At 47.4% G+C, this 15,230-nt stretch overlaps 1 protein-coding gene across 1 annotated transcript in view; it reads right to left on the bottom strand.

The window, feature by feature from the left end:
• Window positions 1-4,540: 4,540 nt before the first annotated feature.
• Window positions 4,541-15,230, bottom strand: part of LOC135374067 (uncharacterized) — a 249,900-nt gene continuing 239,210 nt past the window's right edge. Inside the window, exons 30-31 of the mRNA XM_064607070.1 lie at window positions 13,047-13,203; window positions 4,541-4,859 (exon numbers count right to left, since the gene is read on the bottom strand). Of these exons, the coding sequence (XP_064463140.1) occupies window positions 4,628-4,859; window positions 13,047-13,203 (389 nt within the window). The 3' untranslated portion in view covers window positions 4,541-4,627. The remainder of the gene's footprint in view (window positions 4,860-13,046; window positions 13,204-15,230) is intronic.

A 15,230-nucleotide genomic window follows, 5' to 3' on the forward strand; every position in this document is an offset into this window, starting at 1 on the left:
CTTACGTTCTCCTCACCCTTCATTCTCACCCACTTGAACCCTTATATGTTTGTGCTGTTAAGTAAACTTTCAGCTGTGTTTGAGACCTTGTCTGTGTTTGTCGTTTTTTTGTAACCTAGTCTCGGGTTTTTAAGTTATGGCGAAATTGTATTTCGCATCTCCTAATACGGGTTCCATCAACCGCTGGAAACTGGCTGGTGAGTTAGACAGACCGAAAGGCATCCGTACGAACTCGAACAGACCCCTATGACAGGTAGAGGCTATCTTCGGGACATCCTCCGGGGCAACTTGGATCTGCAAGAACCCTCTGCTACAATCAAGCGTTGAAAACACCGCAGAGTTGCCCAGGGAATACATGATTGATTCGATGGACGGGAAGGGATGAGAGTCCCTTACAGTTACTGCGTTAAGTCGACGATAGTCGACGCATAACCTTGCCGTACCATCACGTTTCGGAGCCAGGACGACAGGAAACGCCCAAGGGCTCTGGGATCTCTGAACTGCACCGGTTTGGAGCCTTTCTTCGAGAGCAGCGTCTAACAAAGCACGCTTATGTACGCTCAAAGGTCTTGGATTACAACGCCAGGGCCTAGCTTTACCCGTGTCTATGCTATGCTGTAACAGAGACGTCTTACCGGGTTTTTCCGTAAAGATACCGTCGTACTGCCGCAATACTTGTTGAAGCTGACGGCGCTCCTCCTCAGGACCATGGAATGACCCCAAGACAGTCGGGAGTGCAGACGGTTCGGTGGAGACTGCTGCAGCTTGCTGTGCTGTGCAATCGTCCGCTGCCGTGGCGAAGGGGAAGAACCCTGTCGAACCGTGGTATACGTATCCTCCATTGCGCAGGTCCAGCGCCAACTTGTGCCGGATGATGAAATCCCTGCCTAGGATAACGGGCACTGCCAGGCCAGGAAGGTGAACGAAGCGCTGCTTTCGCCGTCTCCCATCGAAACGGAGCCAGAGCACAACTGCAGACTGTGCTGGAATGACGTCATTGGAAGCAAGACGAAGGGTGACCTCAGTAGTCTGCAGAACTACTTGGCTTTGCAGGCAGTGCTCGTAAACACAGTCGCCGATGAGAGAGAGTGTAGCTTCCGTATCGATAAGGGCGATGTAATTTCTGCCCAAAATGCGAACTGCGATATTTGGTTCTCTGTCCTGAATGCCATTCCGAACAGAGAGAGCAAAAAAGAGCTAATGCGTCTCCTTTGGTTGTCTTGCTGCTTGCAGAGCCAGCTTTTGCATGGTCAAGGCCGCTGCTAGTGACCGTTCGTTCGCTCTTTCGGCAGATAGCCGACGTCGTTAAGCGAGCGTTCATGGACGTCGGCTGCGGCCGTTTCCCGTTGGCATATTACGGGTATTCGGCCCTCGGTGCGGACAGTCCGACGGAAATGTTCGGGGCTGCCGCAATTCCAACAGCCGGCGGACCTTGGCGGCTGCGGGCTCGGCAGACGCTGCCGTTCCCGCTGCCTGTTGGTAGTTTCGCCAGCTGTGTTGCCAGGTTGAGCACTATAATTAGGCAGGACGGGTCTGTCATGGCTCGTTCCTGCAGGGATCGCCCTCTGTTCGTGACGGAAGGGATCAATTGCTCGGCGGGATGGCTCCGCATAAGGATTGCGGTGGTGCTCATCCTGTCCCACTGCAGGTAGGCGTTCGACCGAGGCTGCCCCCGCTGACCACGCACAGCGTGGTTCTAAAGCCCATTCAGGCGGCGGCGGGGGCCGATATTCGAGTTCGGCTAGGAGGTCGCCCTGTATGGTACGAGCCTCCTGCGCCAACGCTTCAAGACTATCAAAGCGATGGGCTCGAAGGTAGGGCCGGAAGCGTGGGTGGAACTGACGGATATCCTGTGCTACTCGCTGCTGCTCTGTTGCAGTTGGTTCTGCTCTGCTGTACAGCTCTTGCAGGGCCCGTACGAATTCTGCCAATGTCTCATCTGGATGCTGAGTACGTTTGTGCAGCTCCTCCAGGATACGATATTCGTAATCCGGGGGAAGGAATTCGTTTTTAAACCGCTGCTTGAAGTCCTGCAAGGACGTGAACCTCGACTGCAGTCGAAGCCAGCGGGCGGCGTCTCCTACCAAAGCAACCTGCAGGATGCGTAGGATCAAGACATCGTCTGAGATTCCCATACCAGCCCGATAGGCGGTAAGGTCATCCAAGAAGTCTGCGACTGACTTTCTATCGGTATACCCCGAGAACGTAAGAACAGGGATTGTCAGTCGGACGGGCGCTTGTGCCTGCGGCGGCGAAACCAACCCGGCATCAAGGCGTCGCGTCATCAACGAGCACGGCTCTGCCATACGTGACAGAAGCTCTGCCGTTGCTGTGGTGTCTGACTGTGGCACTGCAGATACCGCAGTCGACGTACCTCGGGATGGAGGCACGGCAGGTGCCTTCTCATCGTCGGCCGGTTCTCTCGGCTCCGTAGGCGCCGGGGCGACGTGTACCGGCCGCTCCTCCGAGTGGGACCGTTGGGGTACCGGGGCCTTCGCTCCGCTCCGGAGGTTGTACCCGCGTGGAGGCATACTGTCCATCAGTTGTAAGGGCTCGTAGGCCGGACACAACTACAATACTCAAACAAAACGAGCAGCAAAAGTGCTGCCCTGACAAAACCAGACTCGCCGGAAAAATGAAAACACAAAATGATCAAAGCACCACAATCCGGTGGTATCACAATGAACAAAAAAGTTCAAACGTCAAAATAGAACAACAGTAGATGAAACGTGCTGCGTCTTCCACGTCATCGAACGAACGAGCTCGAGCCCCACGTTGGGCGCCATTTGTGGGAGCCTATTCCCACTCTCGGGGGCAAAGGCCGTCCATTCGATCCCAGTGGAAGGCGAGACACAAATGCAAACACAAGATATACTTAACAACCGCTATTTTAATGACTTGCATCTTACAGTCTCTTTTCTTCTCCGCTTCCACGTCCACACTGACCACCCAGACCCCTCGTCGTTCTCCTTTTTACCCCAAGTCTTTCACCTCCTCGTCGTCCCCCAACGTCCCAACTTCTTCCTCTACTTCGCCCCACAGATGATAAATAAAATGATCAATTCTTTGAAACAAAACATCTTTATTTGAAAAATGATGATTGGGGAGTTTCATAAATGTTATAGTCACATCATAAGTCGATCGCTTTCATACCTAAAAACCTCCAGTTTTCAGCTAACTGCATGAAAAATCACTGCAATTAATATTTCTAACAAACATCCTCAATATAACAGTGAAAAATTGCCTTACCGTACGAAGGGCGTTGCCTCTGGACAGGAGCCGCCGATATTTCGAACGGAGACTGTTGTTCTTCTGGGCACCGTCCTCATCATTGGCACGGCATTTAAAGGGTTAGGTGTGACATGTTAAAGGTTCATACGAATTGTAGTTCTGTTTCATTTAGTTCCTATAAACATGTGGTCGTTATAACATGCGATATTGCAAGGCGGAGATTAAAACATCTGTCAGTGACGTTCTCAACATGTTGAAAACGCGCAAAAAAGTTGCAAAAAGGCGCCAACCAGCATGCACACATTCTGGCAATAGTGGCTGAATATCGGGTATAGCGGGCGAATGTACCCATTATGTTGCCAATATTGGAAGAGTACTGGTTATATTGGGCCGGTAGATCAGTTATTCAAACACTACTGGGAAACCACCGAGCATGTCCGGTGCATGACCGGATGTGCACAATATTCAGCCAATATCGGGAGGACATTAACAGTACTGGTCCAATATTGGACCGCTTTTGCCAATATGTAACCAATATTGGGCGAATGATTTGTGCTGCCTGGGCAACGACGAGCGAATATGGGCCCAATGTTGTGTGCTGCTTGGGTTGTTGTGACTGATGCAGTGGCATGTTGGGAGAAGATCTGCAGAAAACGTTTCTAAACCGAAGAGAAATATTCTGAGGAATGTATTGTGGCGCACACCTCAATGTTTAGCCGCTGTTTATTTTTATGTATCGTAATGGTCATTATCTCTTAATGACGCTTACTCAAGCGGTGTAGCAAGCACGTAGTGAAAGTGACATTCGCTTGGTTGGAGTGCACTTCACGAAAATTACACCAAATTAGCCCGTGTGCCAGGGATATTACAAATTTCAATGTGTTGTGCCCTGTTCTTTTTTCTTCTGCTCTGATGGTAAAGTGAATGTTGGGACTTTATGCCATACAACAATGAGCGGTGCTCTATTTGGTCCATTTGCTGTGATGGGGCTGTTGGTGAGGACGTGGAGATGTGGAAACATTGTCGTGCCAGCTTAGTTTCCTCTCATGCGTCAATGCATTCATTGAGAGCTGTTCTCAGCACAATTATATTCCAACATTCATGATGCATCCAATAAGTACTTGAGAAACAGCTAGCCAATATTTGATGAAGAAATTAAGAGTCATAATGTAGAGACTAACTTGTTCCCTGTTCGTAACACAAAACGTTGTTACATAGGAAATGTTGCTCTGAACCAGAAAGTACTTCCCTGTCGCCGTCCATATTGGATGTCATGGTGTTGAATATGCGAACACTTACGTGCAGTAGGTCGGTCACACAACCATATTTATTGTGATTAATCGGCCCGAACAAGCGAAATGGAAACCAGTAGATCCCTTTTTCACTACAACTGACGTCACACTACCTTCATCACTGAAGGCACAATGACGGCTGCTGCCAGAGTCCATGCTGGATACTTCATGCACCCAGCACTCTTGCTTTTGTCGAATTCACAGTCCAATTTCGACGTACCACACATATTTGCCATTATCTTCTTTTTCTGCTCAAGAAAAGATGCGCTGATCTCATCACCGCATCGTTTGTCCTTTAGTACTTCCGTAACGCAATTCTTGCTGTATTCCATGGAACTGGGAAAGACAGATTTGACATAAAGAGTAAATTAAGCTGTTAAAGTCTGACATAGCGTTTTGCAAGGTTGTAGACAGTATTAAACATAATGAGCAGCACACAAATGTTCTGCTATAGGGTGTGGCAAGCAACGTAAAAGAAGGGTAAAGAAAAACAGAAACAATGGTGTCCGTGCTGACGCAATGAGTAGCGCGACAGCTATCGTTGCACTACTAAGGTAATGTGGGGATAATTGTACGCAATGGTTAGCAGATATGGGACAAATGTAGGACCTCAACCGCAATCAGTCATGATGATGTAATGCTAGAGGGGATAACGCGCGCTGCGTTTGGCGTGAAGAAATAAGATTATACCGTTGCCTATGGCAAGTGCCTCGAGTGCATGATGCATAAATCACACTGATTTTTTGTCGTGTATATCGAGAGTCATTGATTTGAATGATCTGAAAACATTCATATGGAACCTGCGAGGATAAGCACAAGCCTAACTGCAATGCCTAGACAACTGCCGCAAACATAGGAAATCCAAGAAAGACTGTTCCTTCGGTTCTCCGTTCAGGTGGCCGACGTCACGGCGAAACAGCACGTCGCTGTCCCACCTTGGCCGTCTCGCTTGTAAGAAATAACAACATAGCATTCCAAGGCCGCAAGCTGCATCGTGATCACCTCACTCAGCAAACACGGCCGGTGCTACGCCTGACTAGGCACTCCTCCTTTCTCAGTCGCATCATCTAAAACTGTGTGGCAGATATGTTTTTTTTTATTGCGTGTTAGCGCCGCGAAGCAACTTGTGGCAGGTATGCGACAGCGAAGGGGGAGGAGTCAGATTGACAACCCTGTCATAAACGCCTCTGCGTCTATGGTTCACGTGGCGCCGTCTATCGCCCGAGCTGAGTTTTATTTGTCATCTTGAAAAAATCACCATGGGCGCTGTCTGGAAGAGATCGATGACGAAGTGGAAGTCGCCATCAGCTTCTGCTATGAACTCTATCGCTAGGGAAGAATTGCCAAAACGCGAACGACGTGAAAAATTAATCAGGAGAACGACGAGGAACAGTATGTAAAAGTGGATTTGATTGTGAATGATAAAGTACGGACTTCTCAAGAAAAATTAGCGGCCCAGCAATTTTGGTCAGGTTCCTCACCTCTTTGATACTGTAGAATTTCATCGACAACCTGAAGCATCGCGAAGAAAGCGGACCCCCACTACGACTTCTACGACGAGATCTACAATCTACATTCCTCGCCAGCTACCATAGAAATGCTTCTAACGTCAAAGTACGAGCGGAATTCGACAAAGACTGTTAACTTGAACCCAGTCAGATAAAAACATCACAAATAATGAAGAATCCCCGACTCCGTTTATTGCGCAAGAGGCAGAGTGAGGAATAAAAAACAAGTGGGTTGAAGCGGGGTAGTTGGTTGAAGTATACGTTAAAGTAAAAACTGTAAAACCTATCTTTCGCTTGTCCGCGTCCCTTCGCCGCAGTTTGAGGGATAGTTTGAGGGATAGTTTGAGGGATAGTTTGAGGGAAGTTTGAGGGATAAAAAACATTGAGGGATAAAAATCTACTGCATGAGCTGCTCAAGATATTACAATGTAAAACATGAACTACCTGCTTTAGGAGATATACATCAGGTCGAGGAATGGAAAAATGCGAACGTCACGCTAACATCCTACGAACATCCGACAGCTGGCTAACCTTTTCACAGACTTTCATATTTCATTTCTTAGGCAATTTGAGGCTTTGTATGTGTTTGTCCTTCTATGTTGTTCCAGCCCTAGAATATCACTTCTCTCATGATCAAGATATTATATATGGGCAAAGATAAACCGGAAGAAGCTTTTTCCTCATCAGTGTACCAATAGCCCTTCATCGCAACGTATGTGAAAAGGTACTGATAAGTATTTAGCTTAACATCCCCCCCCCCAAAAAAAAAATAAACCTTGAGCTAGGAAGCTGTATATTGAATGATGTAGTGGCCAATTTGTCTACATTCAACGGCGCAAAAATCCACTACCAATGATTGCAACTGATCTTTATTTCTCCGGGTCACAGTGAGCATGGGAGCACCTCCATAAAAGTGCAATCTGGAAGAGCATTGGACCATAATCAAGTTCATGTTTCTCTAAGGGAAAGGTGCGGAACACATCCATGACGAAATATAACGAACTTCGGATGACACTGACCTTTCACATATGCAACAGTTAAACGTCGGGTTGTCAATTTTAAATAATTTCAGTGTTGAAATAAACCCAGAAAGCTGTTGTGAGAAACCTGGTGGTATGTCTGGGGAGGGGGGGGGGGGTGTTCTCTCTCTGTGCCTGCAAATGTCATCCAAAAGTATTGCTATTATATATATCAGGGAAACTCACGTGAGGGAGTTGCTGCCATTATCGACAACGACTTGGAAATGATAAAGCTTGAAGCACAGTGGATCCCAAAATTTTTGACAACCCGACAAAATGTGGAATGAGGTCGCCTATTCCATCCCAATCCCGTTCCAATGAATGGAGATTTGTAATAATTCCACTCCTTCCAATTCCTCTGATTGAAACTGTATGGTCAATCCCCACTCCTAGGATCCATTAAATTCCTCTGACAGGTTCCGCCAATCTATTCCAATTCCATTCCAGGCTCTCATAAATCTGGAATGATTCCGGAATCATTCCATCTCCGGAGTGGCAACTCCGCAACTTTGGTGGAGACATCGGTGACTGTTTCAGATCATCTTGCATAAGGTTCGTCATGCTTCCACACTGCAAACTTTTTCACACCTTTAAAGGTGCGCGCCATGCACATCAAACTTGGTTGCCTAACACTGTACCTCCAAGCTGATATGTTACAAAATTCAGAAACCATTTCAAAAGATCAGGTGTCAGTGCAAATATTGCTTTCATTATGTCTTAGATATCGTAGATACGCGCTAATGTTTATATGCATACCGATGCTACCGATATTGGAGCACGTGCACGTGTGTACTATACTGTCCAACAATGACAGTCCAATTTGTGGAGGACAGGCGACATGCGACTAAAGTAAATTAGTGCTAAACCGTACTCTATTATGATGTTACCACAATTACACCGGAAAGGGCGTGCGCCATGAGCATTATTACTCCTTTAAAGGTGTGAAAACGGCTACAGTGCAGGACAAACTGGTAACTGCTCACGGGGAACTATTCGGCCAACCTGAGTCCTTTTGAATATCATTCAGTTCCACAATCTAAAAAAAACACCTAAAGAGACAACGAATTCAGAATGTTCCGGAGGCAACTGGTGGCAACCGGAGGCAACATGTGGTTTCACCAGCAGTCGGGAGAATTTTATTTGCAGGGACTTTTGTGGGACAGATATCGCAGGTGCATTGACTTCCGGGGGGAAATGTAGAATAGTGTGGCAGTTAGGGCTTCCTAGCTCAATCCTTTTTTGTTGTTGTTTTTTGTTTCGGGTAAGGCTCCGTACTTATCAGTGCAAGGAATACTGGGTTGGTAGAATGGTAGTAACACCCTTTTAATACTGCTATGTGCAACCAAGTTGCACCACAAGTGCGTGGTTCCCAGTCCGGCTCCAGTTCCGAAACGGAATGATCTTTTCCACAGCACGAGCGCGGCGGATCTCAATCCTCTGCTTCTTCAGCTGGCGCCACAACACACCTCCCCGTTAAGGTGATCCGTACCGCTGGGCCAGACGAAGATTTCGAGCAGTGTATCTTCGGGCCTGAGGTACGGGTTGAGTGTCCTCATCAGCAGCCAAGATAGACTCAGCGTTCCCACCTGTTGTTGCAGGTTCGACTCCGTGACCAGTCGATATCCAGAAATTCGGGCAGACGCGGCTTGATGTCGCCAGCATGCATCTTGTGCTGTTTCAGATCCTCCGTCATGTTGGGCCGCCCGAACAGCGAACAACGGTGCCTCGAATCCAGTGGTTCTTCCGGGACTTGTCCTTTACCCAAACTTCGTCGCTGGTGGCAAGTTCCGTAGTCTTGTGCAAGAGTCATAATTGCGCTTTTCACGATCTCTCGCTGGAGACGAGGCGTTTCGATGGTTAGGGCGCGGAAGGCCCAGCTCTGTACGGTAGTGCCTCTTCTTAAGCATTTCGCACGGTGGCTGTCCGGTTGTTGCGTGAGGCGTTATCCTGTACTTAAGCACGAAATGCTTAATTTCTTTTGCACTGTCCCTCCCTTCCTTCTGACGGCGAAGGAAGGCTTTCAGAGTTCGCACAAGATTCTCAGCCTGTCCGTTGGACCTAGGATGATACGGCAGAGTCAAGATGTGTTTAATTCCAAGGCGATCCAAGAAATCTTTCAACGCTGCCGAGATGAACTGAGGTCCATTATCGCTAACCAGCTGGAAAGGGAGGCAGTGAAGGTGTCCTCAAGGATTTCTATTGTGGCTGAAGCTTTGGTAGACCTCATCAACTTCACCTCGGGCCACTTGCTGTACGCATCGATTTCCACTAGGTAAGTTTTTCCGCCCAACTCTGCAAAGTCAGCGTGAAGGCGACACCACGGTTCTTTCAGAACCTCCCATTGGTGAAGTTGCTGATCCGAAGAAGTGGCACATGCTCCACACGACTGACAAGTCAGCTCAATGTCATTGTCCATTCCTGGCCACCATACATAGGAGCGCGCCAACATCTTCATTTTTGTTTGCCCAATGTGGCCATCATGAAGTAGGCTGAGGACAGTGTTGCGATGCTGGGACGGGACGACAACGCGCATGCCCCATACGATGCAACCCTTTTCTACTGTCAGCTCAGTGTTGCGCAGGTAGTACGGTTGAAGCTCGGGGTCCCGTTCACGAGAAGGCCAACCTTCCATGATGTAACGGTAGATCTTAGAAAGAACGGTCTGAAGCAATGGCCTTGGCAATTGCAGACGCTTTCAGCGGAATTTTATCAATACCTACTGAGAGGACGGAAGAGAACATTCGGCGATCCAGTGCTCATCCACAAGGAAGTCGTCATCCGAAATCGCAGCATCGAAATCAGGGTTCGGACCTGCCGGAAGTCGAGACAGGCCGTCGGCATTTCCGAACTGGGCCGTTGGCTTGTACTGAATGTCAAAGCTATGACCAAGCAGGGTCAACGCCCAGCGCTGCATTTTTGTCGCCGCTGTGACTGGAATTCCTCTCTTTGAGCCAAAGATTGCCGTCAGTGGCTTATGGTCTGTATATAAGATGGATTCCCTTCCCCAGAGATATTGGTGAAACTTCTTAACATCGAATATAATGGCCAGGGCTTCCTTTTCAATGTAGGCGTATTTTTTTAGCACACGTCAACGTGTTAGAAGCATGGGCGATGGACTTTATGGTAAATGACTGCGCCAACGCCTATCGAGGAAGTGTCAGCAGCCATTTAGAGAGTTTGACTAGGGCCGAAATACGCCAAGGAATCGATGGACGTGAGTGGACGTTTGATCACCATGAACGCCTATCTTGTACAAATTATACGCCGAACTTACTGCAGAGCGATTACAAATCAAATGCGGCAAAATCCCATCCATCCAATCCAATCCTATCCAATCCCAACGGTTTTCGTAAGGAAAGAGTAATCGAAGAGTAATCACAGAAACATGGCAGCGTCTATGTAATGCCAACGGGGATGAGACTGTCACTCTCAGAAAAAAGGATGGAGCAGTTACACCTTTTTGGAGGTAATAGCTGCCGCATACGTTGTGCCTAAAAGGCTGCAAAGTTCTACATGCTACGTACGAATGATAAAGTTACCTCTTCTGATTCGGCGAGCGAAAGGGCGTACGCCTTTATTGGATTTACGCCTTTATTTAGTATGGATATGTGATAATTTCTTTTACCACCCTTTTACACAATTTATCAGACGCTACGTTGACCTAGGTGGTAACGATGGTAATTACCACCTTTTCACGCCCTTTTTTTCTTAGAGTGTGGGCGCGAGTGTTTGAATGGCACAGGCGATTCGTGTCGCGCAGGGAGTCGGTGGATGATGACGAGACCGCGCCGGGACTCGAGCTCAGGAAAAACAAAAACCATGACAATGCAAAACCACACGCAGCTCTTATGGTGATGATGCGATAGACGCCACGTCCTTCCACATCCCTCCTACTCGCCTTGCATCTCACCGTGACATCCACGAGAACGTCCAGGCTAATAAACTCGCCACGCCGACGGGGATGACCATCTTCTCAGAAAGAGGCATTTTCCACCTGCTTCCAAGATTCCAGGAAACGCCGAAAAAAGTGCCTTCACTGCTGAAGTGACTACTTCGACGGTGGGAGAGGTCATTAGCTGATAACCGAATATTCGTATTTTTTACAGACTCGGTCTGGGAACTTCGAGGACAAATATAGTATTTCCGCGTTCGTGGTGTCCCCTCCTCCGCATTGTGTTTTGGTGCTGCTGCGCCTGACGTTTGAACCATGCAGGGTGTTTCACGTAAAATGTCACGAAACTTTATTCAAAAATCCAGCTGTCCGAAAATTATACAAAGAACGTCTTTTTTCTCAGAGGAGACTTTGCCGCGACTAGGGAGCATTTTTTTTTTAAACTCACGAGTAATTCAATGTTCCGAATTTGAATTTCGCGTTTCTTTTTCGGAACTCAAATTTGTCGAGTCAACCTCGCTTTTTTTTTCATAAACAGAAAGCACATGTCGGATTTACCACGTTCCATTGCAAATTACATTTATTACCACAATGGCAATACCAGGAAAAAAAAATTGTGAAACCGTTCTTTCGATGGGCGTAAATTGCTGTCCGCGCTCAGACGTCCGAAAGCAGCGATGCGAATAGGTCGTGAGTCTCTGCCCTTTTACTTTTCATTTTCATGCTTCTGTTGATTAAGCCAGCTTGGTTACAAACTTATCGGATAGAAGAGCGGCAGAAAAAAAAAAAACAGGAAGGAACCTGCCACCGTTTTTCTTGCGCCACACCTCGCAATAAACCGAGAACCCAAGGCGGCCGACATCTGCGCGCCCCGAAACGAACGTTACTCTTCTGTTTCCCTTTTTGTTTAAATCATCATTGTAGCCGTAACTCTCTTTTGGAACGAAAGGAGGTAAGTCCGACATGCGCTTTCTGTTTATGAAGAAAAAAAAAAAAAACAAAGACACACACGCGATGTTGGCTTGGCTTCAATTTCCCCTTAATTAGAATCGATAAAAGTGCTCCGAAGTTGTGGTAAACCCTCTTCCCAGGTAAATAGCATTGGCAGCATACAGTTCGAAGAAGCTTATCTTTAAATATAGATTTGAGACACGTTACGTGGAAAACTCTGTATTAACTACCCCAAGTTTCAGTCCAACGCTACACCTACAATGAGAACAAAACAAGGTACGCAAAACAGCATGAAGTGGCTTCGAAAACTGAACAAAAAGGAAAAAACAAAAACGCTAAGTATTGCGCCTGACTTGGCCCCCTTACCAGGCTTACGAAATCGTCAAACGGTGCTGAAAAACGAGCACTGTCCTAAAGGCCACGTATGCAGAGACGTCATATGTCTATGTACAGGAGCACACAAGCTAGTGTAATGACAACGCGGAATTGGAACATGCGTTTTATGAACCTCAAATGTGGGCCGATGAAGCCGAAGGCGAAACAGCCAAAAACTGTCCAGACGAAGTCAAGCCCCCATACTTGCAGCAAGGCTAGCAGCACCCCTTTATTGATTTTTTTTAAAACTCTGGTGTCTGTCAAGATTTCGCCTGTGGGGCCTTGTAGTACCTGGCCTATTTCAGAAAGAACTATGAAGGGCTGAACCTGAACATTTGGGTGCAGATCACGGAAATTCCCGCGAGGGCACCTCAATAACGCTATCGCATCAGTTAACGCCAAATAATTGGGGAACAAGTCCGAGTGCTACACCACAGCCCCCTGAGTTTCTTTAGTCTCGACGTTTGCCTGTCATCCTTTTGGGGCCACGGATTTCCGGTTGGGGGAGCTATGTTCACACCACATCGGCGTGGCTGCTCTTGTATTACGCGGCTCAAGTGCACGGCCACACAGATAGGAAAGTGCTATCATTCTTTTTCACGTCTTTCTCAGTCACATACCCATTCAAACACAAAACGGTGGGAAGCGTTTAATGCAAGACACGCGGAATTGATTATTCCGGTCCTCTTATGGGGATGGTGGGTAGGTACAGCAGCACCGAATACAGGCTGTTCATCACGACTGTGGAACTGCCGCTCACACGTGAGAAAGCACTTACCAGCACCGCTGCTTGTCAATCTCGGGGCTCAGACCTGCCGGCTTTTGCTTCTCGTCAGGTTTTCGCGTTGTAAGGCCGTACAACTGCTTGTATTTTGTGGCGCAATCATTCTCGGCATTGGGTACTGTTTTTGGGTCGCACTTCGGTAGAGGGACGCCTGGAAGCCAAAGATGTGGTAATGAGATATGTACTAACTAATGTATTTCCAACTAACATGCCCCCACCTAAAAAACGAAAGTCTACGGGACCTACACAAATGAGAACCAAGTAAATGTTGCTATCAGTATTTCATGGTACTCGCGAGTATTTTTCGGTGTAGTTCGTTACCCGGACGACTGGTGAAAGCGTTTGAAAGGTAGATACCGCATATTCGCGTGAAAGAGGGTCATACGAAGGCAACTGAAAACATAATAATCATAAAATTGTGTGGTCTGTAGCCTTTTTTATATGCGTTTGAATCACACATCCTGAATCACTTCTACAACATGAGAACCGCAGCCTCTCAAAGTCCAACCGTATTGGTGGTCGCCATCCTGCGAAAGGTAGGAAGCGTTAGTTGAGATTAGTTTAGCACATCTCGGTGTGGCTAGTCCAGGTTAGGCTAGGGCATGTCTGTGTGTGGGAAGGGGGGGGGGGGTGCCGAGGTGGTCTCGCCTGCACCAGACTGTGCCGCCTCCTGGGTCAACGTGACGGATCACGTTGTGCATATGACCTCCATTATGTAACCAACAGGGACAGTGGTATAACTCTCTACCTGGTCATTTTCATTGCTTTCAAAAACACAGTGGTCAATATCTCTGTTGCAAAATAAAATGTTGGACATAAATGTTTTGTGGTCCTCCGATTGAAAATAAGCTGCAAAAAATGAACTGTCACGCCCAGGAAATGGCCATCAGCGAACTTATACAAAACAGGATAAGAAATGCAAACACCTGAACTGATCTGATCTGATAATAGACTACCCAACAGCCTGCGTGTCCGCCCTGCTAAGCATAACTACAGTGACCTAGAATAACCTCCTAAAAGGCCTAATGAATGGCCTGAATGGCCTAACATTCTAGAACGTGCCTTCCTCGAGTGACTTTCGAAGCCGTTCACTAGCTCAGTTGTAGCCATTTTAAGTTTTCCTGTCGAAAACTTAACCTGCATTTCACTTGTAACTCTTCAGTTAGTTGCAACGGAATATATTGAGCTTCCTTGGCTAGTGTTCCGGAATGCTATCTTTGGTCTTTGGTGATGGCTTGGTGTTTCGAAGTAAGCGTAGCATGTCTCGTTATCGTAACGTGTCTTCCAAGCACAAGCCATTAATATTCAGACAACTTCCCCTGATGTGTTATTTTTGAGCCAATTCAGCTCATTTCCTGGACTATCACACTGCTTGGGACATATCGTCCAGCCGTTCATCGCCATCACCGTTGTCATCTTCAAGTGATCCACGCAAGGACCACGAGTGTCTTCATACAGCAAGGCATGCTCAAGCGATGCGAAATTCACCTTACGATTCATCGTATCCGTGGTCACCTTCACGAACATTTGACTGGTCTTCAGCAAACGCAACATCAGTGCCCTGTAATCAGCTGATCCGGCCTCATCTTCGTCGCTATGTACTTGTTGGAACTGTACCTCTTCGTCTTCTATCAACAAGGACTTTGCTCTTCACCGAAAAGAAACTTCGTTCAGTGATCAACGATTTCCAAGAGACTTCGCATCAAATTCGAAACGTTATAGTGATGTGTTCGTAATTATCTTCACTTCAGACAAGAACTTTAACAACAACAACAACTTTATTTTCGGTCTTGGAGAGTGGGGAGTTTCATCGCAACAGGCGATACTCTACCCCAGTGCTTGGTGGAATGGGGGGAATAAAATAACGAGCCCCTTTACAATAACGATCGAAGTCCGATGGTGTCCAGAAATGTCAGAAGAGCTTTGAGCGCAGAGCGTTGCTGGGCTGGATTGGGCCAGGGACCAAGCAATTTCGGTAGGGAGAAAGGGCCAGAGTCCAGCTGACGGAGAGACTCGGAGAGTGTGATTCGGGAAGGTTCGTAGTGAGGGCAATGAAGAAGAATGTGCTCCAGATCCTCAAGAGCACCACAGTGGCAACAGGTGGGAGAATCAATTTGTCTCAAGCGGTAACGCCACTGAGCTGTAAAGGCCACATCGAGGCGCATGCGGTGGATTAAT

This window comes from Ornithodoros turicata, chromosome 1 (genome assembly GCF_037126465.1).
Source record: "Ornithodoros turicata isolate Travis chromosome 1, ASM3712646v1, whole genome shotgun sequence".
NCBI lineage: Eukaryota > Metazoa > Arthropoda > Arachnida > Ixodida > Argasidae > Ornithodoros > Ornithodoros turicata.